General features: G+C 43.3%; 1 protein-coding gene across 2 annotated transcripts in view; it reads right to left on the bottom strand.

Annotated features, from left to right (window-relative positions):
• Positions 1-773: 773 nt before the first annotated feature.
• Positions 774-26,247, bottom strand: part of fras1 (Fraser extracellular matrix complex subunit 1) — a 245,665-nt gene continuing 220,191 nt past the window's right edge. Inside the window, exons 47-73 of one of the 2 annotated variants that reach the window (XM_071483970.1) lie at positions 24,469-24,593; positions 22,453-22,593; positions 21,621-21,848; positions 19,195-19,308; positions 17,265-17,415; positions 15,909-16,068; positions 15,191-15,359; positions 14,736-14,982; positions 13,443-13,787; positions 11,883-12,043; positions 11,624-11,771; positions 11,193-11,398; positions 10,954-11,110; positions 10,311-10,511; positions 9,958-10,145; positions 8,926-9,201; positions 8,045-8,277; positions 7,803-7,954; positions 7,284-7,498; positions 6,518-6,668; positions 5,944-6,051; positions 5,603-5,762; positions 5,399-5,515; positions 5,120-5,286; positions 4,574-4,779; positions 3,743-3,889; positions 774-2,781 (exon numbers count right to left, since the gene is read on the bottom strand). In XM_071483970.1, the coding sequence (XP_071340071.1) occupies positions 2,200-2,781; positions 3,743-3,889; positions 4,574-4,779; positions 5,120-5,286; positions 5,399-5,515; positions 5,603-5,762; positions 5,944-6,051; positions 6,518-6,668; positions 7,284-7,498; positions 7,803-7,954; positions 8,045-8,277; positions 8,926-9,201; positions 9,958-10,145; positions 10,311-10,511; positions 10,954-11,110; positions 11,193-11,398; positions 11,624-11,771; positions 11,883-12,043; positions 13,443-13,787; positions 14,736-14,982; positions 15,191-15,359; positions 15,909-16,068; positions 17,265-17,415; positions 19,195-19,308; positions 21,621-21,848; positions 22,453-22,593; positions 24,469-24,593 (5,255 nt within the window). In that variant the 3' untranslated portion in view covers positions 774-2,199. Of the gene's footprint in view, positions 2,782-3,742; positions 3,890-4,573; positions 4,780-5,119; positions 5,287-5,398; positions 5,516-5,602; positions 5,763-5,943; positions 6,052-6,517; positions 6,669-7,283; positions 7,499-7,793; positions 7,955-8,044; positions 8,278-8,925; positions 9,202-9,957; positions 10,146-10,310; positions 10,512-10,953; positions 11,111-11,192; positions 11,399-11,623; positions 11,772-11,882; positions 12,044-13,442; positions 13,788-14,735; positions 14,983-15,190; positions 15,360-15,908; positions 16,069-17,264; positions 17,416-19,194; positions 19,309-21,620; positions 21,849-22,452; positions 22,594-24,468; positions 24,594-26,247 lie in introns of both variants that reach the window. The other variant, XM_071483969.1, reaches the window with a different exon arrangement.

Here is a 26,247-nt window from a genome sequence, read left to right on the forward strand (position 1 = left end):
CAGGAGCGGCTCGTAAACTTTAAATATCATCTAAACAACGCTTGCTATGGAAATAAATGAAAAATTAAATCACCCTTCAAACGAAACTTAATAATCGTCTATTCTTGAATGATTTATTTTTACGCTTGATTTTGGTTTGATTTCTTTTTTTTTTTAACTTGTTCTCTTTTATAAACATGGTATTTGCTTCTTTAAACTGTTTTAAATCTTTAAAAACTTAATTTTCAGTAATATAGATTTTATTGTCCAGTCTTTCAACGATAAAAGTCAGAGATAAGGAAATAATGTGTAAGGTTTTACCAGGAGGGTTTTTGGCAGAGTTTCATAAGATTAAAGCATCAGAAACGTCCTGAGACCCTGTAATCCTCCAGGAAGCTGCAACCCGGAAATCACCTGCTCACGTGTCACTGAGTGGAAACTATGAGATAAAATACAGCTGAAGTAAACTCATTTTCCCTTTAATCCTCAGCTTGTGTATGTATTTAAAACATGTCTTCAGCATTTTAAAGACTTACGTACCTGAAGCATTTGGTTTTAAATTCAGAAATCCATCACACACAGGAAAATAAAACCCACTTTATCAAAGATAAATATTATTGGTCAGTTTCAGACAGAATTCCTACTTTCTCTGTCCCTAAACGCCACATGACTAGTCATGACATTTAGCCAGCACATGTACAGAATGTTATATTTGTGTAAAAACCTTGAAGAAAAGAGAAGAGTGCAGCTGAACAGAAGAAAAAAGTCAAAAATAAACATTAAATACAGGAAAGTAGCGGGTTTCAGAATTTTTTTTATTACTAAAAAAGGCACCAAATACAGGCATCATATTGAAAGCATCATAGTTATTTTCCACAAAACAATAGCACCAAAAAAATATAATGTTATTTCCCAGAATTCCCTCATTCCGATGTTGTTTGATAGGCACAGTTGAAAGAAGACGAAAGAAGTGGATCAAAGAGACGAATGGAGAGAAATGGAGACCTGTCAACATCTTTTTTTTTTCTTTTGCAGTGCTCTCCATCCAGTGTCATACACTTAAAATTAAAAATTAAAAATTACAGTAACCTTAACATCATGGGTACATTAGTAGCTGAGCGTAACATAATACATCATAAGAGCGTAAGATAATAAAACATAAATGAAGAAGAAAAAAAAAGTGAGGTGTAAATAAAAGAGAAGAAGTGACGGATTCAGAGTCTTTGGGCAGAACAAAGGCAGATAGACACACATCTCTTACAAAATACATCATTTAAAAAGTGATTCTTTTCATTAGAACAGGAGTAAGGCGAACGCACTCAGTCGTGTGGACGGGATCGAAACCTTTTCTGTGGCGTCTGATTTGTCACAAGGAAATTTCCACTTTCTCGCTCTTGGAAAAAAAAACAAATAACACTTTGGATGATTCGTTTTAAATTCATGAGGAAAATACTGCATGGCACTTAATATTGGCAGCTGTCAGAGTACAACAGTACTAACAAAAAAAATAAAGAATTTGTTTATTGTGACAGTACAAATGTCTCTAAGTAAGGCGTGAATTTTCTTTTTATGCAAACAAAGGTCCTGCTCATGAGGGAAAGATCAACAAAAGTTATGGCATAATTGCACTTGAAAAGGTATCATTCATTTAGTTATTATTTACACTCTGTTTCTTTCAGCCTCAGGCCACAGCAGCACACTGTAACGTGCTTAATACTTTCACAGGAGTCAGGAGCAGCTGCGGTCGGTGTAGACGAGGCTCCAGTGTTTGTGGAGTTCACTTCCACACCGACTCCCAGCCGACAGCAGAGACAGTTAACAGCAGTGAAGTGACTCAATACAGCAGAGAAGCGACTTTGTCGAAACAATCACCGGTGTCTGAGCTACCAGGCACCGTGTCGGTGCTGAGGAGGGCGTAAATGTCAAGTAAAGAGCAGTGAAAAGACGGAGGGTTTCAGGTGGAGGCTGGATGAGGGGATGCAGATGTTTTGGCTGTTTCATGCAGCTGATTGGTTGGTGGATTCCTGAGGTAGCCCAGTTGTGAAATGATTAAAACGCTGTGTAGCTGTCTGCACTTCACACACTTCCCTTTTTCAAAGTGGTATAAAAATACATTAACAAACATCTCGCTCCTTAAGTACAAACTTTCTTTTAGAAAATACCTTTTTTTAAACTTTACTTTCTTCCTCTCCTCTTCCTCTCCTCTTCCCCGTCAGTCTTTCAGACCTCAGTGCCGTCGTTGAGGCTGTTGTGGAGCTTGACCTCCAGGTTGACCTGTTTGACCTTGGCCTTGCTGCTGGCCTCCTGGTTGCGGTTGAGGATGTTGATGTTCCTCACCGTGCAGTGTTTGCTGCTGAAGTTCTTCTCCACACACTTGTCCATGCACACCTCCACCTTGGTGTTGAGCGGATACTCCTCGTGGGCTTTCGGAGCCTTCTTGCTCTTCTTCTTGGCCGACCGTCGGCAGCGGCGGAACAAGAAGCAGGAGGCCAGCAGGACCAGGACGAGCAGGGTGACGGCGGCCACGCCCCCGCCCACCGAGCTGCCCACGTGGGCGTTGAAGGTGGCGGAGGGCCCGGCCTCCAGGCGGAGCGACTTCATGTTGGTGCCGTTCTTCACCTGGTCGCCCTCGTTGTCGTAGATGAGCGACTCGTCGAGCGTCAGCCGGCCGCTGCGGTCCACCAGGTCGCGCTTGGGCCGGCTCAGCTGGTAGGTCACCGAGCGCTGAATCCTGGGGCTGGACCGCGACTCTGGGCTGATCACATAAATCACCTGCAGGTACCACTGGTGCCCCGCCTCCACCTGTCAATCAACAGAGAGAGAGAGGGGGGGTACTGCGCCATTATTTTAGGTTCTGATTCATTATAAAAGCACCTGATTCACATTCAACACTCTCTGGAGCCGGGGGTGGGACTGATACCAGAGGACCGCTCTACCTCCTGAGTCACGCCGCCCCCCAGTCACAGGCAATCGACCAAATTGGATCCTGTCCAATGGACTCATTATTTTCCATTTAATTTCTTCAAAGGCCATTGAGAAAATCACCACATACACTGTAAATCTAAATTCATTTCCGTGATAAATTAAACAAAATTAAATATGTCCCCACATTAAATTAAGAATTTCCTTTTTCATTAAAAAGGCTCATAAACCTGCATTAAATGAGGAAACAGGCTGTAAATACAGGGTCGTGAGTTGATAAGGAAAACCTGTCACGCATCCACCTGGAGTCGTGTCTGTATCCATCTGATGAATATCAGTCTATTATTCACCCTCTTTTTATTTCTTTTTTTATTCTCCACCAGCTCCTGAGGGAGATTTTTTGCTCTTTAGCAGCTGAGTTAAACCTTTGTCTGCTGTTTGCTGCTCTGTGGCACTCGGAGCGGTGACTGAACCAAAGACTTAAGCTGTGTATTGAAAACCCAAAACAATGAGCCAAAAGAGGCTCAAAAACCACAACATATCGAGCTCATGCTTCCAAATCCAACTACCCATGAACGTAAATCAGGGAAATATAACATTAGATTCTTCACCACGTCGCCACAGTGAAGGTTTCTCTTCCTCCTGAAGGAGGTAACACAACATTCCTCAACATTAAAACTGAGGTCAGGTCAGTGAGCTCATGGTGACAAACAATTAGATGTTTGGTCTGTTTCCTTATGAAAACTACATCTACAGCAAATTAAATTCAGAAAGTAAATGTTTGCAGCATCAGTCACATCTGTCAGCAGCTGCAGAACTCCTGCTCAGCCCTGTGACACACCTTGTAGAGAGCATCGACCTTCATCGTGAAGCCGTCGACGCCCGGCATGGCCGTCATGGACTGCAGCTCGGGGATGTCTGAGGCGAAGTGAGCCTCGAAGGGAACATCGTGGAAAAATCTGTCGCACACGTCGGGCTGCTTCCGATCCTGCAGAGGAAACATGAAGAGAGGACAGAGCAGCTGCAGCTGGTGTTTGGAAAACTTCTCTCTGAACTGTGTGTAGACATGAGGCGTTCAGGTGCAGCTCTTTTTACTAATTTGAGTTAAGAAGTTACAAATACTTTTTGGTTCTGGAGTATAGTCTTTTAGAAGGTGTTCAATATCATGTAGCTGCAGGAAAAATGGTTTGTTAACGACGACTGATTTGCCTGGTGAAGGAGGTCAGTGATTTAAATAAGCCACAGGTTTTGAATATTTTTGAACAAATAATCAGGTGCCATCGCTGTGAGAGGAGGGACTGGTCAGACTGGTGTGGCAGGTAAAACAAAAAAAAAAAAAAAAGGGAGACGTGTGCGGTGTTGGTTTTATGGGGGCGGGAGGCCTGGGTGGTTAGACTTCTGTGTGCAGGCATAACCCCAGGGACAGGTGACATGACTGTTGTTGAGCTGATGGAATTATTATTAGTATCATTATTATTATTATGGAAATGTACAGTATACCAATGTTATAATACCATTAATTTTCTATCCTCCTTCTCCCCCAGCCTTTATCTGGTTACACAGTCTGACTCCTCAGTATGTTCAATATGTCATCATGATGCTGGTAATGATATTTCAGACATGTCCTGCATTTTGAATACAGCTCTGCAACCATGTGAACAAAGGTCAGTACCAGCAGCAGGAAGCGATGTTTGAGGTGCTTGTTGGGCTGGATGCAGCCGTACTGCGGCCCCTCGTTGTACAGAGTCCCGGTGGGGTCAAAGAAAGGGACGTATCCGTCCCTGCCGGTGCAGAGGTACACCTTCTCCAGCTGCAGTTTGTAGGCTGCGTTCAGGTTCTGCTCAGGGTTCCAGAGCACCCTGCCATATAGCGTCTGACCTGCAGGGGGCAGCAGAGGGATACAAATATTTGAGTTCATGCCGCAAGAAAGACTCGAACCTTCCCGCCCTGCGGCTTAAATAAGGAAATCATATCAGTATTGTGATGGTTTGCTGGGTTTGAAGTACTGACATCACAGACTAAACAGCTTTTCTTTAGCAGGGGACATTGTGAAGATCATGAGGTAAAAAATACAGTAAAAGTTTGGAAACAGAAAAAACTGAAAAAACACTACAGAGTGAAATGGAAGTAGTGAGTAAAGTCAGTAAGGAATGTTTTGCAGTTTGCTGTTCATCAATAAGAATCTCTTGGTTTTCAGTGACTAAACCTCCTGTCGTACCCATGGAGAACGCTCCCTTGTAGTCCATCTCAGCCATAGAGACGTCAACGGCGGCCGGGTCCATCATGAACACCTTCTCATTGTTGCACAGCTGGAACTCCGTGTTGAGGGAGTAGACCACGGGAACGGGCCGGTTGGTCTGCTGGAAGGCGATCGGCACCAGGAACCTGACAAAGTGCAGCAGAGTGGTTCAGGTTCAGTTAACAGCTGACTGTGGCTGCACCTCTGGATACCTGAGACTGTGCATTATGATTCTATACAGGCTGTGTCGGGACGTACTTCTCTGGAGCGTGAGCCGTGCAGGACAGAGGTTTGTCCCCGGGGTCAATCCAGGGCTGAGTGGGCTGGACGGTGCAGGGGATCAAGAAGACGGTGTACTCTCCAGAATAGTCCTTCCTGTTGAAGGATTCACGTTAAGACAACAGAAGTTTTCAGCTGACCCCCCCGCCCTCCGGTCACATGGCTGTGAGTGGATCTACTGACCTGCTGTAGGAGCTGGTGGCCCTCCATAGCTGGTATGGTGAGTCAAAGGTTTGCGCGCTCCACAGCAACTGTATGTCGAACTCGATGCCTCCGAGGTGGTCGGGGGCCATCAGGCGGGACTTGTGGCCCGGCAGAGTGTGGTGCTCGAGGACAAACTGACCTGCAGGAGGGAAAATCAGACAAAGAAATTAGTTTTTATCCAAAGCTTCAGACCGGCACTGAAGACGTCAGACTCCTCAGTGGTTCTTTGTCTTCTCACAAAGTGCATTTGTCTGCAGCTGAAATTTGTTTTGATACAAGAACAAACAGACTCAAGGCTACGGTTATTCCTGTGAACTGACCTCTGAACTTGGCGTGTGTTTTGAACTCAATCACCAGTCGTCCGTCCTCTCTGATGTAGATCCTGATGATCTGCAGTCTGGCCGAGAGGACGCTGTCAGTCTGGATACCTGCAGCCGAGGAGGGCGGAGGTCAGGTCAGGGTCAGGGGTCAGGGGTCAGGGTCAGAGCAGAAGAGCAACATCAGTGAGATTTTGTTACATTTATATACTATAGCAAATGTAGATACTGTACATGTGCAGTCAAGTTGAAGCAGAATGATCATTAAATATGATTATGAAACAACTGCATTTACACGACTGCATCATGTTTATAGATGATGATCGTATTAATGTTGAAATATCACCTCACAGTTCATGTGCACTGAACTTCTGCTCAGTCTTCATTGTAACTGCCTTTACAAAGCTTCAGATAATGTTCTCATAATTACATGGTTGAGACTCTACAGATATTGTTTTGTAACACAAAGACTTGGTTGAACTGAAATGGATAAATGCAGATCCAGGAGAGGTGCATTATGGGAGATTAGGACTGATTTAACATCTGACTTTGTTTCTTGGCTGTGTTCAGTCCTGACCTGTCCTCCAGAGCACGGTGTCGTAGAAGAAAGAGAACTCCATCTCGGTGTGATGCTCCAGAGACGCCCAGCCTCTCGGTGCCGTCACGTAGATGTAGGACACGTAGAGAGGAACCTGCACCGTCAGGAAGGACTGAGCCGAGTCCCGAACCTGGAAGAACAAAAGCAATTAAGTTCTAATGTTGGTTCTCAACCTGGATGATGGAGCCCCTCAGAGGGTCATGTCAGGATTTGAGCATCACTGTGAATGAGAACGTTTCTTTCACACAGAAATGATCTCACCTATGATTGATGCTCACAGATAAACAGACAAACATTTTTTTTCCTACTCTCATTAGACCTTCAGTTCATTTTCTAGGAAACTGGAGATGAGTGAGAACAGCTGAGCAGGCAGATCGGCCTTGAGCAAAGTAACAACTGATTACACTTCACGCTGTTTCCAAAGCAGCTGACACAACAATGTCTAACAGCTTATTCATGTGTTTGTGGCGTGTTGTTTCCAAAGTCAAGAACAGATTGTCGGTCTCAACTTTTCAGCCAACGTGAGTGAAAGGTTCTCAGAATAAAACAAGGTTCGATTGAAACCCCAGAGCAGAAAAAGCTTCACTGTAGCTTGAAAAACAACCACTACACATCTTTAGGTTTAAGACCAGGGGCCAGATGCATAATTGATGTGAACAAACACAAACACATTCATAAACACAGAAAGTGTGGTGAGACTGTGGCACCTCATCATTCTTTTGACCATGTGTAGGTCAGGAAGTACCTGGAAGTCGGCGATGACGGAGCCCCCGCAGACGTCGATCAGCTCCGTCATGTCGTAGTAGGCGTCGAAGGTCCAGATGCAGCTCTTCAGGTTGAGGTGCTTGTAGAGCTGGATGCTCTTGGCCTCCCGGACGTTGGGGTTGAACTGGTAAGGGCGGTCGTAGCCCGGCCCCAGAGAGATGCTGTCATAGGACACGTCATCCAGGAACCCGGATTCTGTGGAGGAACGTTGTCAGAGTTAATGTTAGTTGAAACAATCTTTGTGTCACGGTCACAGAGAATAAGAAAAGTGCAGACAGTGAGTTCCACTGCAAGTAACTGTAGAAAGAATATTTCTGTAGAAGATAATCTCCATAGAACAGAGCTCAACATGACTTATAGTGACAACAGAGCTTCTCACAGGAGGAAACGTTCTTTAATCTGGTTTGTTATTGTTTCATTTATCCTTGTGTGTATCATCACCTTCCGAAGTTTGTGTCAGTGTGTGTGTATGTGTGTGTGTGTGACTGACCGGACAGACCCTGCAGGTCTTTGAGGGTGACCAGGTTGGAGCAGACGTGCTGCTGCCTGTAGATGGACTCTGACAGCAGGAAGTGCAGGTTGTGCAGAGGCATGGTGGACACCAGGGGGAGCATGCCGTCCTGATGGGGGATCTGCACTGAGATATGGATCCTACACAGAGACACAGAGACGTCAACAGGACAAACAATACATCAAGTTTTGGTCAAGCCTTTAATCCAGCATCCGCCCACCACCACTCACCGGTTGGGGTGCTCCTTGTGCTTCACATCCAGGTATTTGAGTGTGGCGATGAAGGACTGAGCCTGGAAGCCTCGGGCGGTTCCCGTGGTAACAGGCGTGTGGCAGATGGAGCCATCTGTGCCGATGGTGGCGATGTTGCTCCTCAGCGGGGTTCCGAGGTGACCGGCTTTATCCCTGGCCTGAGCCACACAGCGAACGTGGAAGCGACGGCTGAAGTAAATACTGTCCAGGACCTGAGGGAGACCATGAAGGAGAGGACGCAGAGAGCAGTGAGCCTCATGAAACATATGAGAGTTGTTCTGATTTATTTTTCTTACTGTCAACAAATCCACTGGAAAGACCAAAACCAATTTTAACATGGGAGTCTATGAAGCCAGACTCCAGTGGTCATTAGAGGAACTGCAGGGTTTGGTATGTCAGTGTTTGCTTCATTTTTCAGCCGTGGAGGTTGATGCTTTAGCTCTATTAAGTGTGTTTTATACATTAATCTTCCAACACTTTTTTCTACTGCTACTGCCTATTAATTAATAAGCAAACTATTACTTCAAAGATTTTATACTTTATGTTTGTTTTCCAGGATGTAGCTGTTCAATCTCCATCCACTGCTGAGTCACTCCTTCATTTCTGTTTCACACTGCACAGTGTCCTTCAACAGCACCTTTAAAATAAACTGAATTTAGCATCAACTATCTTTGAGTTGAATTAATTAATCACCTTTCCTTTTTGATGTGTGAGATCTAAACTGGCTCTACAAGCCTCCAGTTATCTTCTCAATCTAGAAAATACGTTCTGGACTTTCTCTATCATAAATGTCAGAAATAAAAAAACATTAGTCATCATTCTCTGAGTCCAGGGGAGACAATGAGAATAGACCAACTCACCATGTGGTTGACGCTGGTATACGGGGTGGTGTCTGTGACCGTCTCGAAGGGGGACCGGGCTCCGTTGGTGTCAGTGGGTGCCGCCACTTCCCAGGAGAAGTGAACTTGGGTCTGGTTGATTCCCGCCTCTTCGCAGCGCTCCTTCATCACAGAGTACTTTGGGTAGTGGGGGTCGCAGGGGGTGACGCAGACCAGAGGGTAACCAGGAGAGGGAGTCTTCTTGCTGCCTTCCTTGGTCACCTCCTGGACGTGATCGTAGTCAGCGAGCGAGACCACCTGAGGAGGAGGAGGATGTTGTTGTTTATTAAGGTAGTAGCTTGGTGGAGTAGAACGCACACAGCAGGAGATGAGTTTCCTGCTGAGGCGTTTGGGGCAAAATTACCCACCGCTTAATATTTTAGTGGTATATGAGCGCAGCTGGACTGATGCATTTATTGTGAGTGCCTCTGGTTAAATGGATACAAAATGTAGAAGCTGTAGACAAACGCCTGAAGGAAAATGATCACACTTGTTTACCGCTGCTGTTTTGGAGTTTGTGAATATGCATTAGAGGAGATTTTTGCCTGCAGTGGAGATGTTTCTCGTTTCCAGTGCCAGACTCTGTACGTGCTACACACATGTTGAGCTGTCAGCGCTGCAGGAAACAGACTAAAGCAAAGTCAAAAACCTGCACATCTTCTAGTGTCTTTATATCTCTGTGTTGTTATTATAAAATATGAGAGAGACTGTGTGCAGTGATTATGTCATAGCTTCCATTATTTCTTTAATTCAATTCAATTCAATTCAATTTTATTTGTATAGCGCCAAATCATAATATACATTATCTCAAGGCACTTTACAGGGTAAGGTCAAGACCTTACTTTGTTACAGAGAAAAACCCAACAGTTCCCACAACGAGCAAGCGCTTGGCGACAGGGGGGAGGAAAAACTCCCTTTTAACAGGAAGAAACCTCCAACAGAACCGGGCTCAGGGTGGGCGGCCGTCTGCCTCGACCGGTTTAAAGCACAGTAAACGCATTAAAGTTTTCTTACAATAGGTGGGGCAGGGAGGATGAGGCTGCCTGCAGCCTCCTGGTCCAGAATGGTCACTGTTGCCATAGTGATCTCCCCGAGCACCGCCTCCACAGGGTCATCAGGGCCAAGGACCAATGAGAAGGACTCATGCCACTCCCTGTCCTCATTGGACAGAATCTCCACTTTGAACAGGATGTGGTCCATTCCTACGAAATGAGGAAGCCACAGATATTTAACCCACTCACACGTCTCTCCTCCAACCTAACAGATCTACAAACACACAAACATTAATGTCGTTTGAAAGACACAACATGATCAGCTGTTTTTCAGGATTTTTCAGGATTTGTCACATGACAGTTTTCAGCACTGACCAGGGATGAACTTGAGCACTCGGCTCTTGGGATTGTAGTCCACTCCAGACTGGGCCGATCCGTCCCGGGTGCTGCAGCGGATCTTGGAGGTCCGGTCCAGATCCCCGTGACGGATCACCTTGATGTTTAACACCTCGATGCCGTCCGGCCCAGGAGGCTCTCTGACCTGATAGGACGCCTGCTCGAACTCGATGGTGGGAGCTGGAGGAGCAGAAGGTGGAGAGAGAGGACAAGAGATCCACCCAGTTACACTTAGATCAAACTAATACAACGTTCTTCCAATGAAGTTTTTGTTGAACCTGTTTTAGAGAGCTGTTGATTCAAATCCAAGATGGCGCCACAGATGGGGCTCTTTCACCAGAGAGGAGCTCAGGAACCTCAGGAACAACTCCAGTGGATTTATTCTCCACTTTTATTTATTGCACAGTGTAAATATTTGTATTATATTTATACTTCTTAAAATATTTTTTAGCAATTTTATTGTAGAGTCATTTTCCCATAGACTGACTTCAGTTTACAACTGGTGGAGTCGCCCCCTGATGGTCATCAGATAGAACGCAGGTTTGAGGCTCTTCAGCACTGGCTTCACTGTTCAGACCCATTTTCATATACAGTCTGTGGAGGTGACCGAGCTCCTGCTTACCATCTTCATCGTTAGTGATGGTGATGGTGACGATGTCGTTAGCGCCCACCATGGCGCCGCTCCAGTGGTCTCCCAGCGGCGTACCGAGATGCACCTGGAACTCCTCCTCAGGCTCGAACACAGAGTCGTCATGGACGTGAACCGTGCAGTTCTTCACCTGGGAAACAAAAAAAACAAATAAACTTTAATGATCAAGTCACAACAAAGACAAACAGACAAACGGATAAAAACCAGTCTACCTTCTCTCCTTTGAGGAAAGTGATGCGTGACTCATCAGCGTTTGGCCGCTCCTCGAAGTCGTCCATCACCATGGCAGACATGGTCCTGGTGAAACACCGCACCGACGACTTGAAGGACAGGTCGCCGGTACGGATGATGGGGATTCGGAGGACGCCATCCTTCTCCTTCACAGTGTAGGTGCTCTTCTCAAACTGCATGCTGGGAACTGAGAGAATGGATGGTAGCTGTGAGAACTACGAATAAATACTGGTCAATATTCATTTATAAAAGTTGAGATTCATATTTTTTAGTTGACAAGTTTGATTTGAAGTCGATGTTTTGATACATTTGATTTGAAGTAAATGTTTTAAAGTCTAATCTCTATCAAAAGACAAAGGTCAATAAAAATGAATGAAACATTGTGAACACATGGTCCCTGGTGTGGACGTACTGTCCTGGAAGGTGTCAGTGATGACGACGTTGGCTTCGTAGGGCTCCTGTAGCACAGCACCCTGAGGAGAACTGAGGAAGACCACGAAGGACTCGGGTCCCTCGATGGATGGATTCTGGATGTCGTCCATGATGGTCAGACTGCAGGTCTGTTAAAAAAACAAAAGGCCAGTTTTTAAAAGTGTCCAGTGTTGTTGTCATGTGTCAGAGAGGACGGAGTGTATCAGTCTGACAGCGTGCTGCAGAGTCTCTCTCCTCACCTCCTCAGTTTTCCCAGGTTTAAACTCCACCTTCTTGGAGCTGGGGATGTAGTCGACCCCCGGGCTGGCTGAGGGGGGCTCTGAAGGTCGAGTGGCGCACCACACAGACGTCAGCGAGGAAAGGTCGCTGCCGTGGCGCAGCACGGGTATTTCAATGGTACCTGAGGTGTGGAGATAAAAAAAAGAAAATGGTTTGTAAAGTATCAGGATTTCTGTATTTTCAAAATGCAGATGTATCCTGAGGTGTTTTGTCAAGGTTAACAAATGACAATCTGGTGACCTTCAATAACTGGTTCGCTTTCATCCACAATTCTAAAGTCATTTAAGTCCAGAACTAATAGCAGCAGAGTAAATTGACTGAGTAACTTAATTTTGCAGCTAATTTTGCAGTGACTAATTGCGCTGACTGTTCAATGATGCATGATTGATGCCTTTATTCAGGACTAGAGCCGTGTCAGAGAACCACAACAGGAGCAGAGAGAGCTGGACAGACAGAGAGCAGAGGCTCGGTGCAGAGGTGATGAGGGAGGGGCTTTCACAGCAGGGCTTCAAAGGAAACACATGTTTCTACTGAGCAATATGTGACATTCGTTTTCAAGTTAAAATGCTGCTACAAGTGAATCTATTGAATTACAGTGGGACAGTGTGACTGAGCTGGTTGTGTTAATTATTATAAGAAGCTACCGTCAGTCCTGTGCATCCTGACACTGTGATGTTCAGTATATCTGGAAAAATCCTGTTGCTACAGATAACATGCTGATGTTCAGGCCTTCATTCTGTTTCTTGAGTAGTGATTTTTTAGGAAAGGGTGGGGAGTCACAGAGACTGTGTTATTGTTAAGAAATGAATGGTTACACCTTTAGATGTAGCAATTGTGACACATCTCTTTACAGCAGTGGTTTCCAGCCTTTTCCAGCTCATGGCCCACTTGAAAAATCTCAAAAATGTTGGCGGCCTACATCCGACCCTGTAACAACACACAGGATGAATACTACCTCCTCAGAGCACTTTTTACTTTAATGATAACGACTGAACATCAGGACCGAACCGAAAGCAGGAGAAGCTCAGTTTTCCTTTGTTGTTTGACAGAGGAGAGATCTCCTGTCGATTCACCGTCTGTCTCTGACTCTTTGCTGCTTTTAGTTCTTCCTGTTGTTTCCCAGCTGTGCATTTTGCTGCTCCAGTTTTTTCCATGGATGTAATATTTCAACACACAATCAGACTGAGATAGCAAACAAGTGTACGCTGTGGTCCGCCTGGTGACAACATGTAAGTTACTATTATCATTTTAAGACAGTATTTATATTTTTTATTTTTTTTATAATTACATCTTTTCAACAAAATTGTACTGCTTTGCAATTGATTTTTCGGCCCACTTACAATACCTCCGCGGCCCACGGGTGCACCCTGGTCCTCAGGTTGGGAACCACTGCTTTACAAAGACAATTCTGCTTTAACTCTTCTTTGCTTCCTAATTTCAGCATGGACATCATTACATGTCCACTGTTGCATCTGGAAAGAGTGCAACTTAATAAGTAAGTGTAAGAAAACAGCCGTTACCAGCGTCTTCACTGAAGGTGAAGGTGGCGTTCCCGAGAGAGACAGTCGATGCATCGTTGGGTCCATCGATGACGACCTTGGCCACAGACACGTCACCCATGCGGGCGTTGTCCGAGGCGTCCGACAGCACCAGCTCGAACTCCTCAGACAGCTCGTACTCGCTGTCGTCGATGAGCTTGATGTCACAGGTGGACATGCTGATGCCGGGGCCGAAGATGACGCGGTTGTCACTGGTCATCCCGCGGCTCTTGTAGTCGGAGCCGGACTCCAGAGCGTGGAGGCTGCTGCCCTGGGCTGACTTGGCCACGGTGTAGCAGAGGGCGGACACGGTGCTGGAGGGGTCACCTGAGTGGAGATGAGGCAGGGGGGGAGTCACTGCTCTGTCCCCGTATACTCAACAAATACAGCTTTGTACTGCTCTAAAATAAACAGCAGCATTTCTGTGTTGATACTCTCACGTTGTCCCCCGTTGGTGGAACGCACTACCACTTCCTACCAGAGCAGGGGCGTCCCTCTCTCCCTTTAAAAGACTCCTGAAGACCCAGCTCTTCAGAGAGCACCTTCTCTCCTAGCACTACATGACAAATCTACACTTAAAGAATCGTCACTAGCACTTATTGCTGCGCTAACACTTCTTATCGCACTTAACCTTGATTGTTCCCCTTTCTGTAAGTCGCTTTGGATAAAAGCGTCTGCTAAATGACTAAATGACTAAATGACTAAATATGAGGGGAGCTTTGTGTATCTCCGTTTTGTTTGGGGGTCAACAGTTTATTGTGGCACCATAAAAGTTTGTTTTTTGTGTAAAAACAATGATTTTTGATGATTAATTTTCTGCCAATTGACTAATCGATTATGATAAATCGCTACAAGTTGAGTCTTAAATACCTGATGCAACTGAACTGCCATTGAAAGCTGATGTGCATCACACTTTAACCTTTAACCCTTTAAACACTGAGGTGATACTCTACAGTCAAGTGTTGCTCAAAATTGATTCTTGCTTTTAAATTCTCGTCAAGATCCCAAAGATACAAAACATGTGAGACTGAATCAGAAGTAAATTATTAAAAAATAAAAATCCACAAACTGTCTGCCAGTGTTTTTTATAATACTTCAAATATTCAAACAGGAAAACGAGCATGAATACATCACCATCTGCCTTAAAGAATCGCTGCATGGAGCAGATATGGAATATATGTGCAGATATGTCAAACATGTGAAAAGAAGAAACTAACAGAGAGTTGAACAGGGATGTTAGAACCCCCCCATTTCGGTTTGTACAGGGTTTGTCACCTTTTCTCTCAATGGGGACGTGAATGAACCCGATGCTTTCATTGACGTGGTAGGTCTTCTTATCAAACTGCAGAGTGGGTTCGTCCTCAGTGTCATTGATGTTGACCATGGCGCGGGTGTTCCCGCCCAGCAGCGCGTACACGGGCATGCTCAGCTCCACGTGGAAGCTCTCGGTTCCTTCGAACACCTTGTCGTCATTGATGACTATGGTGCACACCTTGGTGTCCTCGCGCTCGTCAAACTGAACCTGTGAACGGAGGCAACGGCAGAAGCATTAATCAAAAATAAAATAATGTTTTTGTTGACAACTGCTGAAAAAAAAAAGACGCTACAGGAGAAAAGACTCAAAGCAGAAAAAACAAAACTGTATGGAAGCAGGAAACGAGATAAATGGATGTCAGGAGTCAACAACAACAACATTAAGACAATAAAAGACAATAAAAATTCAAGGTTACCTGTCCAGCATATTCCACGTAGTCCTGCTGGCCTGGACGTGATCCAACGCTGCTGGTGGAGGTGGCGCTGCCCTGTTCGGTGCGGCAGAGCACGATGGCGTACTGGTTGAGGTTACCTGTTCGCTTCACCGTCACCGCCACCGTGCCTGCCTTCTCACTCACATTGTAGCTGCAGGACAATCAGAGGAAGTGAGAGATTATTTCACTTAAAAGGAAAACAAGAACAAGAATTGGTACAGACTGGTATGACTTTTAAAAAATAATGTGATGAGCTTCTTTACTGACTAATGGTTAAAGGTCCATCCAGTCTAAAGGTAGATGTTCATGTGTTTGTGATTATAAAGCAGGTCTAGGTTCTATATTAATACTGTGAAAGTATCAAAGCCTCAGTCCACAGAGAAATGCACACAGCCTGTATTCAGAAACTGAGCCTTAAAACCAGCCGTCAGGACTTCTGGAACTTTGTGATGTCACAACAAAGCAGTCACCACTCCTTACAGGATTTGGTTTCTCTGAGTGTTTAACTGAAATCTGCTATACTTTTTATTGGATCATTCAGCAAACAGTGAGCCAATCAGAAGAGAGGATCTGAGCCTCTCTTCTGATTGGCTCACTGACCTGTTGTCACAAGAGCTCCAGAAAGAAGCCTGAGAGAGGAGATGTAAACGATGAACCAACAGGTGTTAGCTTTGGTGAACACCTCACACATGATACAAACCTTTTGTGCTGAAAGCTGATGAGGGACCACTGGATGTGGAAGACGTTGTCGCTGACAACATTGGGTTTACTGTCCTTGACCAGGAACTTGAAATTGTCCATGGTTTCCTGAACGTTCTCCTGATGCAGCACATAGCGGATCAGACCCAGGTTGATGTCAGCTACAGAGGAACAAGGTCAGATTAATAAAGATCAAACACTGAATTCCTTTATTTCACTGATCCAGTTATTATTTTACACTCATTTCAGGTCATGAAAGGGATGAAAGGAATCTATCATGCATCACACAACATGTCACTTTGACCTCACTGTGTGTGGAGGGATGACCACAGAGATCCCTATGGGATTAAGTCTTAGTAATAAAAATCTTTGTGAAGAATGTATTTTCTCTGAAATAATGATTCTATAATTTGCAGCCTGCAGCCTCTTTCTATTCATTGAAGGTAATAAAGAACACTTGAAAATGAAGATGAAAGTCATTACTGATTCACAATTTGTGCTCATTTCTACTTTCCAAAGGAGGTTGGGGAGAAGAAAATAATTTGTAATTGAGGGCTGAAAGCCAAAAAAAGGGATGAGAGTCCCGGTGCTAGACAGCTGCTCAATGACCTTCAGGAAGTCAGGAACTAATCCTTCCAATAATGAACAGAAAACAGCACTAAACTGGTCCACACAGGTTTAAAATGCGTGCACACAGACACACAACAACAAGAACGAGTATGAGAGTAAGTGTTAACAGTTGAGATCATGTTGACAGACACTTTGTACGAGTGAATCTCACCTCCTTAATTCATATTTCTTTACTCTCTCAGGGTAAAGGTTTATTTCAGTTACTGGATTTGCTATCATTAAGAAAATTATGTTTACAAATTCCAAATCGCGAATGCAACACATCAAAGCGACTGTTTCGAGCTGCTCTCCAGCCTAGAGGATCAACACTTCACAAAAGTGGGCTGACATCGATCCCTGGCTGCAGCCCAGAGGTGAAGATAAGCAGGCTCATGATGAGAACGCAGCTGATTCCAACTGCAAATTGACTGAGAAAAAGAGACACTCGCACAGCTGCTGAGGTGCCTTAGAACAATACTTTCAGAGAAGAAAAGACTGGGGGGGCAGGAATCTGGGGTCAAGTTTTTGACCTCTCAGCTCTTCTCCTTCTCCACCACTGACTTTGGTGACTTTAAATATTAGGGAGGGAAATTAGGTCTAAACCTAAGAGCAGTGGTTCCCAAACTCCCAAATTCCAACATACATCTAAGTGGTCATGAAGAATAATAAAAATATTTGTTACTCAACTTTATGCTTATGAAATGACACATTAGCACCAGTGAGAGATGAAGGGACGGAGCCTCTGTACCTTGTGTGAAAGTGGTGATGGGGTTGCCAGGTTTGAGCTTGCTCTCCAGGAAGCCGTGCTTCGGCTCAGTGGTGATTTCATAGACCAGCTGTCCGTCATCGGTGTCGGGGTCCATGGTCAGCAGCTCCTTCTTGGTGATCAGGTTGGTGGCCTGAGGGACATGAAACAGAAGTTACTCACATGACTGTTTTTACATCACAGACATCATCTACAGCCTGAAGGAAAATGAGTTCACTTTTCTTCTGCAACTGCTGCGACGGATCTGGATAAATAAAGACTTTCAGATCTGAGCTGTCAGATGTGAACTCTGTTTTGCTGCCCACGCTATGAAGTGGTTTCCCAAACTTAATGCAGATTAAGATCTTGACATACGTGTCACTTCTTCAGAGCTCGAGTGAGTCGTTGAGTAAAGGGACTGATCTTCAGCTGTTGTTTTCATTCAAGTGCACTTGAGGGAGAAATTGCCAAAGTGACACCCACCTGGAGCAGAGATGTCCTTCTGGATCTCTGTCTGCAGCTGTGAATCAGTCTCATTACCATATGTTGACATTTATATTGATAAATCTAAGACAACTTTTTATTTTCATTTTTTGTTATGTGTCGATACCATTTCTCTCTTTTTTTTAAAAACTTTTTATTTCATTTTTAACTTTATTTTACTCAAGATATTACCCGTCATCGGACCTCATACCATAAAAACTAAGATGAAACACATAAAAATAATTAAAATAAATAAGTAGAAAAACAGATATTTCTGAAAGGGAGACATTTGCAGCAAAACTGTGTCATTTATAGAGGAATATAACAATGACATTTTCCGTGACAGTCAATTATTACAACACAATTTTGTTACAACAATCCATCTCACTTACTGAAACACCCAGGTATTGTGTAACACAAATCCACCCTTGTATAAAAGCATTGTCGGTAGTAGACTCTCAGTCATTTGTTTCATTATGTAGACCTGCTTCATTCTCTGCACCCACTGAGCTGTGGTTGGTGGTTTTGTATCTTTCTAAATCACTGTTCTAAATCATTTTCTTGGCATCAGAAGAAGTATCCACATCATCTACCTCTGATCTGCTTCATACATCACTTTAGGTTCAGCTCATAACAACATCATTTCTAAAACACTGTCACAATTTCTCAGTTTAAAAAAAAGGTACACCAATATTAAAAACCTAAAACTGAAAAAGGATTCAGGTCTGTATGATAGTTGTAAGTTCACCACATGCTGTGGAAGAAAAACAGAATTCCACCATACAACACAAGAGCATGTTTTTTATGTTTTTTAAGGGCAATTGAGCTTTGGCTCTAAACGCTGGGGTTTGTGTTTTTAGTTGATGCTGTATAACTTGTCCCTGCTGCTGAACAGGGCTCTGCCTCCCCTGGAAGACTTTTTACTTCACCATCATGAAACTGATAAAATGTTAAAGTTTTGCTTCCTTTATAACTGTTAGAAGCTGAAGAAAGAGTTTCACATCATGATCATTTGCCTCAGTGAAGACCACACTCAGGATCATAGACTGATGTGACATTTTTACAATATCCATAGAAAGTAATGGTTTTCACTGTGATGAGGTCTTCAAACCAGCAGGGGGGGCAAGTAAATTATATTATGAACAAAGTGACAGCGCTTCTCTCTCGTGTCTCAAAGACACTTCATGTGTTGCTATGATACAGTTGTGTTTCTCAGATCCTCTCTTGGATACACGTTTAAAAACTTTATTTAGTCTGATGAGCAACAAACAGGCAACCAGAGAAACCAGCCTTCCACTGGTGACCAATTAAAGTTAATATATTAGATGAAGATCTCCATCACTAGGCCCATTGCTCCCTTTTCACAGCTCTTAAACATCCCCATTAAACAGAAGAATATATATGAGAAGATGTTCATAAAAATGTGACCATGCAGTGGGAAGATTTGTACCTTGTTGTCCATGTATTCCAGCCACTGCAGGCCCAGGTTGGTGACAATACGTGGTGTGCCATCGTCCACTGGTAGAATATCAATCTTGAACTTCTGGGGAGCAGCCGTCACTATCTGGAAAATCAAATAAAGATAAACGTTTTTAAAGATGGTGGATATGATTTTAACCACTTAAAGGTCCCATCCAGTCTAAAGGTAGATGTCCATGTGTTTGTGATTATAAAGCAGGTCTAGGTTCTATATTAATACTGTGAAAGTATCAAAGCCTCAGTCCACAGAGAAATGCACACAGCCTGTATTCAGAAACTGAGCCTTAAAACCAGCCGTCAGGACTTCTGGAACTTTGTGATGTCACAACAAAGCAGTAACCACACACTGAGATGGTTCTTAAACCACAAATATATCTTCTTATGGATATCAACACTTCAGATAAAACACTGGAAAAGTGTCAAATATAGGACCTTTAAGACATTTTATTCTCTTTAAAGCATATTTTTTTTAACCACCGTGGAAATAATTTTGGTTTTATTGGTCCAGGTACTGAGATGGATCTGTCCCTCAGGTTTCTGCGGTTTTGTGGTTGCAGATTGAGTGTCCTGGATAGTAACATTGAGTCTGTATCCAGTTCTTGAACTTCATCAACACAAAAACAAGCTCTATAGGTTATTACTTTATTGATTCGTCCCCCATCAAACTCAAAATCAGATCAACTGCTCCAATATTACCAGTTACAACACTGTGTCCGCGGAGCGTGAGGAGCAGCTTGTCATGAGACACTGTTAAGGCCAACTTTGACATGTGCCCTTTGAAAGATGCATTCATCCACGCACTTTATAGCAGCTCATACATTATTTAATAACAGGGCAGCTCCAGTGGGAACAAATTCACCTCAGACACCGGCAGCGTTAAGGCCACGAACCATCATCGGAGCTGCCGAACACACGTGTGACCACTGAGGCAAATGTCCTCAGGTGATAGGAAGATAATAAACACAGGCCTGAGGAGTGTGTGTGTGTGTGTGTGTGATGTTTAATATCAATATTTGCCTGCTGTCATTCAATTTAATCACATGGACTAATAGAAGAGACAGGTGGTGCAGGGCGGCTGAGAGGGATGGCTAAATTGACAAGCAGAGAAGTCAATTCACCCTGAAGCTTGCTCATAACTACCACCATAAAGCTGACATTAACAGCACACACACACAGATTCTCATACTTCTGTCCTTGTGAGGACCCTTCTTTAATACCTTCTAAACCAGGGGCTTCTGGTCTAGTCCAGAAGATAACCACTGGACCAAAAGGGCCTGCAGGATGAATCAGGGTGGGAAATAGGAAAATACCAAATTCTAATACTTACGTTTTCAGGCTTTTCTCTGATTCTGCTTTTTTCTTGTGAAATGGTTTAGAGTTTTACCTCCCCAGGCCTCTAAAAATTATTCAAATGGCACTGCCTCATATCATGGCGTACAAAGCAATTATGTCCTTGCTTTCCAAGAATAACATCACTTTCAAAATGTCATCTTTTTCCAAAAATGCCATCATGCTCAAAAGATGTCCTAACTTTCCATAATTGTTCCTGTTTTCAAAATGTCCTCATTTTAAAAATATTTTCTAAAGATCCTAATTTCTCAAAAATGTCCTTTTACATATGTCCTCCTTTTTTAAGTGTCTTATTTAAAAAAAGATGTCTTACCTTGTCAGAAAATGTCTGACAATGTCCTGACTTTCCAAGAATATCCTGACCTTTCACACATGCCTTCACCTTTTGAAATGTCATTACTTTCCAAAAATGTCCTCTGTCAAAAATGTATTTACTTTCCAGGGCAACAGCAGAGTGGTTAAGGCACAGACCACATGGGTTTAAATGCCCTGAACAGCAAGTCCCCAGTTCGCCTCCCGGCTGGCTGGACTTTTTACTGCATGTCATTTCCTGTCTATCTTCACTGTTATATCTAATTAAGTAAAAAAAAAAAGGCAAAAAAACAAACCCTTTAAAAAAATGTATTCACTTTCCCAATATGTCCTAATTCTAAATGTCCCCACTTTCCAAGCATGTCCTCACTTTTCAAAGTGTCCTTACTCTCCAGTTTTGTAACCAAGTCCTCACAAAGATAGAAGTATACAAACACACACACTCAAAACGCTGATTCACACCTCCTGTCATAAAAAAGGTCAGAGCAGTGTCTATCCACACACACACACCCACACACACACACACACACACACAAACACTGACCTTCAAATACACGCACATACACACCCATAGACGTGCACCCACGAATGCCCCAACTCTGCTAATTTAATCATCTACCAATAAAAATGTCAGGAAGCTCACACTCACATACACACACACACACACACACACACACACAGTCTAACTGCAGATTCCCGCTGCTGTAAAAATGACAGCGTGCTACACACGTTTACCTCTTTGCCGCCCTCCTCCACCATGAAGAGCAGGTTGGTGCCATCGGCCACAGTGAAGGTGAAGCGGTCCTTGAGCGAGTTGGAGCCGTCGTGGTTGTAGCTGATGCGGTTCTGGTAGATGTCGTCCATGGTGAAGGTGCTGGTCTGCCGGTAGTGCTGGCCGTTGCTTGTGCGCTCGATGGTGCCGTGGCGAGGAGCCTGGACGACGGTGAAGACGATGGACTCCGCCTGGATGGACGAGAGTTCAAGACGAGCAGTGGAAATCTTTAAGTGTTAGCTTTTCAAAATCATACAGCTTATAAAATGTTTATTATAATTCATAAAAAGGGGGAAATCTGTTGAAGACGAACAACAGGTTGGATTTTTCTCAACCTAATGAAACTCTCTTGCTCTCATTATCAAATTGCTGTCACTATAGTTGTGCCCCCTACTTGAAAATATAATCTGCAGCTGGATACCCTCAGTTCTTTAATGGCTACTGAAAGGCCTTCGAAGAGATGAAGAAAATCTCTAATTGCAGCCAAGTAGGTGAGTCAGGCTCTCAGAAAGCTCGACCACCAAAACAGGAAATTGCAATAATCACATAATCACTCCTGGAGCGAACTGTGAATTACAGATTGATGGGATTAACAGTAAGACTCTCCTTCAAGCATCTGAAAACAGGATTTGAAGAGTTTTTACCAGAAAAAGCTGTCTTTTTGAACAACAGCTCACATGTATTAGTTTGGCTGGCTCAGCTGCTGATCACCAAGTGTTGATTGGAAGTCAACTAAATAAACAAATGCATAAAGAAACAGTCACAGTTGCTTAAGATTTTCCGGGATTTGTTCACCTCAGTGTCTGCATCAGTGGCCTTCAGCTCAAATTCAGTAATGGTCTTCCTCACACCCTCCTGGACCCTCATGCCAGGGACCTGGAGCAGAGGCAGGGAGTCGTCCACTGGTTTGATGGTAATGTAGAAGGTCTGGGCGACCTGGAGGAAACACACACACACACACACGACAATGTGAATCCATTCTGAAGGAAAATATTAGTCTGAGTTCTGTTTCTTTAATCTCTCTGAGAGAACAATGCTTATTTCATTTACCAGGAAACATCACTTGTGCATCAAAGACAAGTTCAGGATTATATTTGCCACATATCTCCACATTTGGTGATTTAGAAATTCCCAGATAAACTGAATGATGAAGTATTGCTCCATGGGCTGACTTCTACTTCTAACAGGTTCATATTCATTTGAGTCTGTTACACGCATAACGCTGTATTAAAAACAGAGTAAGTTTGGATACCCACACTGCTGAAGCCTCATATTAGCATCAGCTGAATGCATTTTTGCACAGAATGAGGACTGGATTGTCCCCCATCACTCAGGTTGGAGACGGTTTAGGATGGGATTTTTCCTCAAAGCCAGTATAAACGGGAAAAACATTTACAGTGACAAAAAACTCCCAAATCTATTATTTAAATTTAATAAACCCATTGGATTATCTGAAAAATACAAGGTCACAAGGTTCTTCTTAGCTCATGAAAATGTTCCAAAGAATGACATGGTTTATATGTAATGTTATTTTAAATGCATTGCATTGACACAATGGTGATGAATATGCAAACATATCCTCAAGATAAATGGATATAGTCCCTTTCTATACTGCACGATAGCACATCTATAATGGGAACTTTAAAACCCAGATGACGTAACCCAAATAACAAACTGCAGAAACAGGAACTGTGTACTGGTGTGCCCTTGAGCAATCCCATCTCACCGCACCACAGAGTAGAATATTCTGCTCTTATATCACTTTAAAATGCAAAAAATCTCATTTTAATTCCAGCCCCTCATGATAAATGCAGTTCTCCTCCAACAACAACAACGTCAAAAAACTGAACAGGCCTCCAAACTGGAGAGAGAGGAGTTAACAAAAGTAAAAGCACCAAACCACTTCACAAACACAAACCACTACAGCGGCCACAAAGTTCTCCACACACTGCAGTCAGCTAGGCGTGAAGGCCAAATGACCTTTTTCACATGTTTACTCAAGTCCTTGTGGTCCTCATTAGTCGGGATTAGCAAGGCAAATTTATGCATGAGGCGAACTGAGGGGGGGGTGGAGGAACTGGAGGGCCACTTCCTCTTCACTCTCAAATCTTTTGGGTTCACTACAATTGATTTATATTTATTCATATATTTATATTCGATAAAATCTCTTTCTCATATTGAAGGGAATCACTCTGCTATGGATCAAAAAACTCACTGAAACTTTCACAGAAACTTTCAGGCTAACGACTGAAGGACTTTTTTAATTTTCTAACTTTTTATTTAACTTATTTTTATTGAACTTACACCAAATTTTATATTATAAGTCCCATTAAAGTTGAACATCTCTTGTGCAAGGTTTCTGATCTCAGTGGCCATAACCTGTGACATCTGCTCACAAACAGTCATTGGTTCATTTTAAAGGAGCACAGGCTGAAACAGGCGGGAAGCCCTGGTCGTGGCCGTTCACTGACTGTGAAACAATCTAGAACAGTGGTTCTCAACCTGGGGGTCGGGACTGCTGGGGGTGTCGCGAGATGATTTTTTGGGGTCGCGGGATGGTTTTCAAATAAATAAATTAATAAATTAATAAGAAAGAAATGCAGGAATATTTTTTTCGGAATGATATTTCCATTAAATCTCCCATATCAGTGTTATAATATAGTTTTTATAAAACAGATTTGAGCCAGTGAGTGATATTAGTGTGTGTGAATGTGGGAGCGAGAAGTCATCAGACTGACCGTGGCACAGCACAGTGACAGGTGCTAAATGTTAAGCTAAGCTGTTAAGTTAAGGTGTTTCTTTCTCATTTACCTCATTTGTCCCGTCAGACACGGTGAAGGAGAACTGGTCGGCGTGTTTCTCTTCTTCGCTGGTGTGGACGTACTGGATGCTGCGTGACGCCAGATCGGCCTGCGTGAATGTGCTGATTCTGGTGCCTGAGAGGAGAGAACAGTTGTTAGCCCGGTTGAAATAATCAACAACAACAACAAAAAAAGATCTTCTTCCTGTTTCTTTGAACACCCACACACTCATCCTGCCGCACACAAAACACAAAAAAACATCATTAAGACATCTCCCTCTTTCTCTTTGAACACACACTGCCACATGCACACGCTTCCTCGTTTTCTGCCCAATTCTTCAGAGTCTCTTTGCATTTTAAGTGTTGTGTTTTTTATCTTTTCTATTTTGGCATCAGATGGTTTTTTTTAGCCCCCCCCCCCCCCCCCTTGCATTTAAGATTTCACACTGCATTCTTTGTCTCTTCTCCTTGTTTTATTTTATCATTTTAATGAGCAAATAAACTAAACTGAAACTGAAGTCAAACCAATCTAACGAGGTTCCGGCTCCTCTTCGCTCTCTGACGCCTCCATGGATTAAAACTCGGTGGGAAGTGTAATCAGATTTGACTTGCAACAATCAAACATTACCCCCATGAAACTAAAGGCAATTGCCTAAAAAAAGAAGCTTAATACATTTTGCATCCTGGAAACATGACTTTTATTTCTGCTGATTTGTTACTGCTGGATGCTTAAATACACATAGGAGAGATGATGCAGTTCTCTCTATGATAACTAACTGTATTTATGGTTATGTCAGTTACAGATGAGGTGTGCAAAAGAGAGAAGTTCAGTCAAATCTTCATTTTCTCTGATTTCCATCTCTGAGATTCATTTTCACAGCAGACACTTCAACAAATTAAATTATATCATATAAATTGCTTTATTAATACTAGATGGCTGTAGGTTTTCATGCTTAGGAATGAAAGTGTGTGATTTAAAACTAACAGCATTTCGCCACTAACTGATGGTGTATTTTAAAAGAGGCAGTTAGTGTTTGTTATTCAGGGATCGATAAATGGACCTTTCATGCTGGTGGGGACTTTGATGTGAAGGTAATAACTTGTTGAATATTACGGCCCCAGAGATGGCATCAAAGTTATTTCCATAAGCAGGCGGGATGGATGAAAAGTTATTTCTCCGTGAAGATGGGAAGAATTCTCTGAAATAAAATAAATAAAGGAATAAAAACCTCCCAGTGAAGCAGGTCAGATATAACACAAGGAGGGCGATAACTCATTCAACACGTCACAGAGGCCTTGAGGAAATGGAAACGGAGGCTCTTCAACATCAATGTCAATTTCTGACACAGTGAAACCAGCACAAGTCTATGGTCCTCACAGCTCGTGTCATCAATTCCCCCGGCTGGAAGTTTATACATCATCATAATCAGAACGGGCAGGCGGGGAGACACAAGCAATATTCTCAGTTGGTGAAGAAAATCCTGCCTCTTTCCCCCGTCATATTAAAGGGCATTGTATTTCCTATTCCATCTGCCCTGACAAGAAAGAGCAGGAAAATGTTTTTGTGTGCGTGCAAATCAGTGAAAATCTATCTTCAACAAGTCAAAAGACGAAATGGCTTCAAAGGTCATTTACTCAAAACTTACTAGAAAGTTGGGTAATGTGTTTTGGGTCAGGTTAAAAAGTACTATGCCCAGCGGGGTGTAGTTCTGACAGGAAACTCCCCCTCACATCATTACTGTGGCCTGTGAGGTCACTGGTGTCCAACTTCCTACGGCTCAGTTCATTGT

Source organism: Trachinotus anak, unplaced genomic scaffold (genome assembly GCF_046630095.1).
Source record: "Trachinotus anak isolate AG129_WGS33_773 ecotype Australia unplaced genomic scaffold, CSIRO_AGI_Tana_v1 ptg000008l, whole genome shotgun sequence".
In the NCBI taxonomy this organism is placed as follows: domain Eukaryota; kingdom Metazoa; phylum Chordata; class Actinopteri; order Carangiformes; family Carangidae; genus Trachinotus; species Trachinotus anak.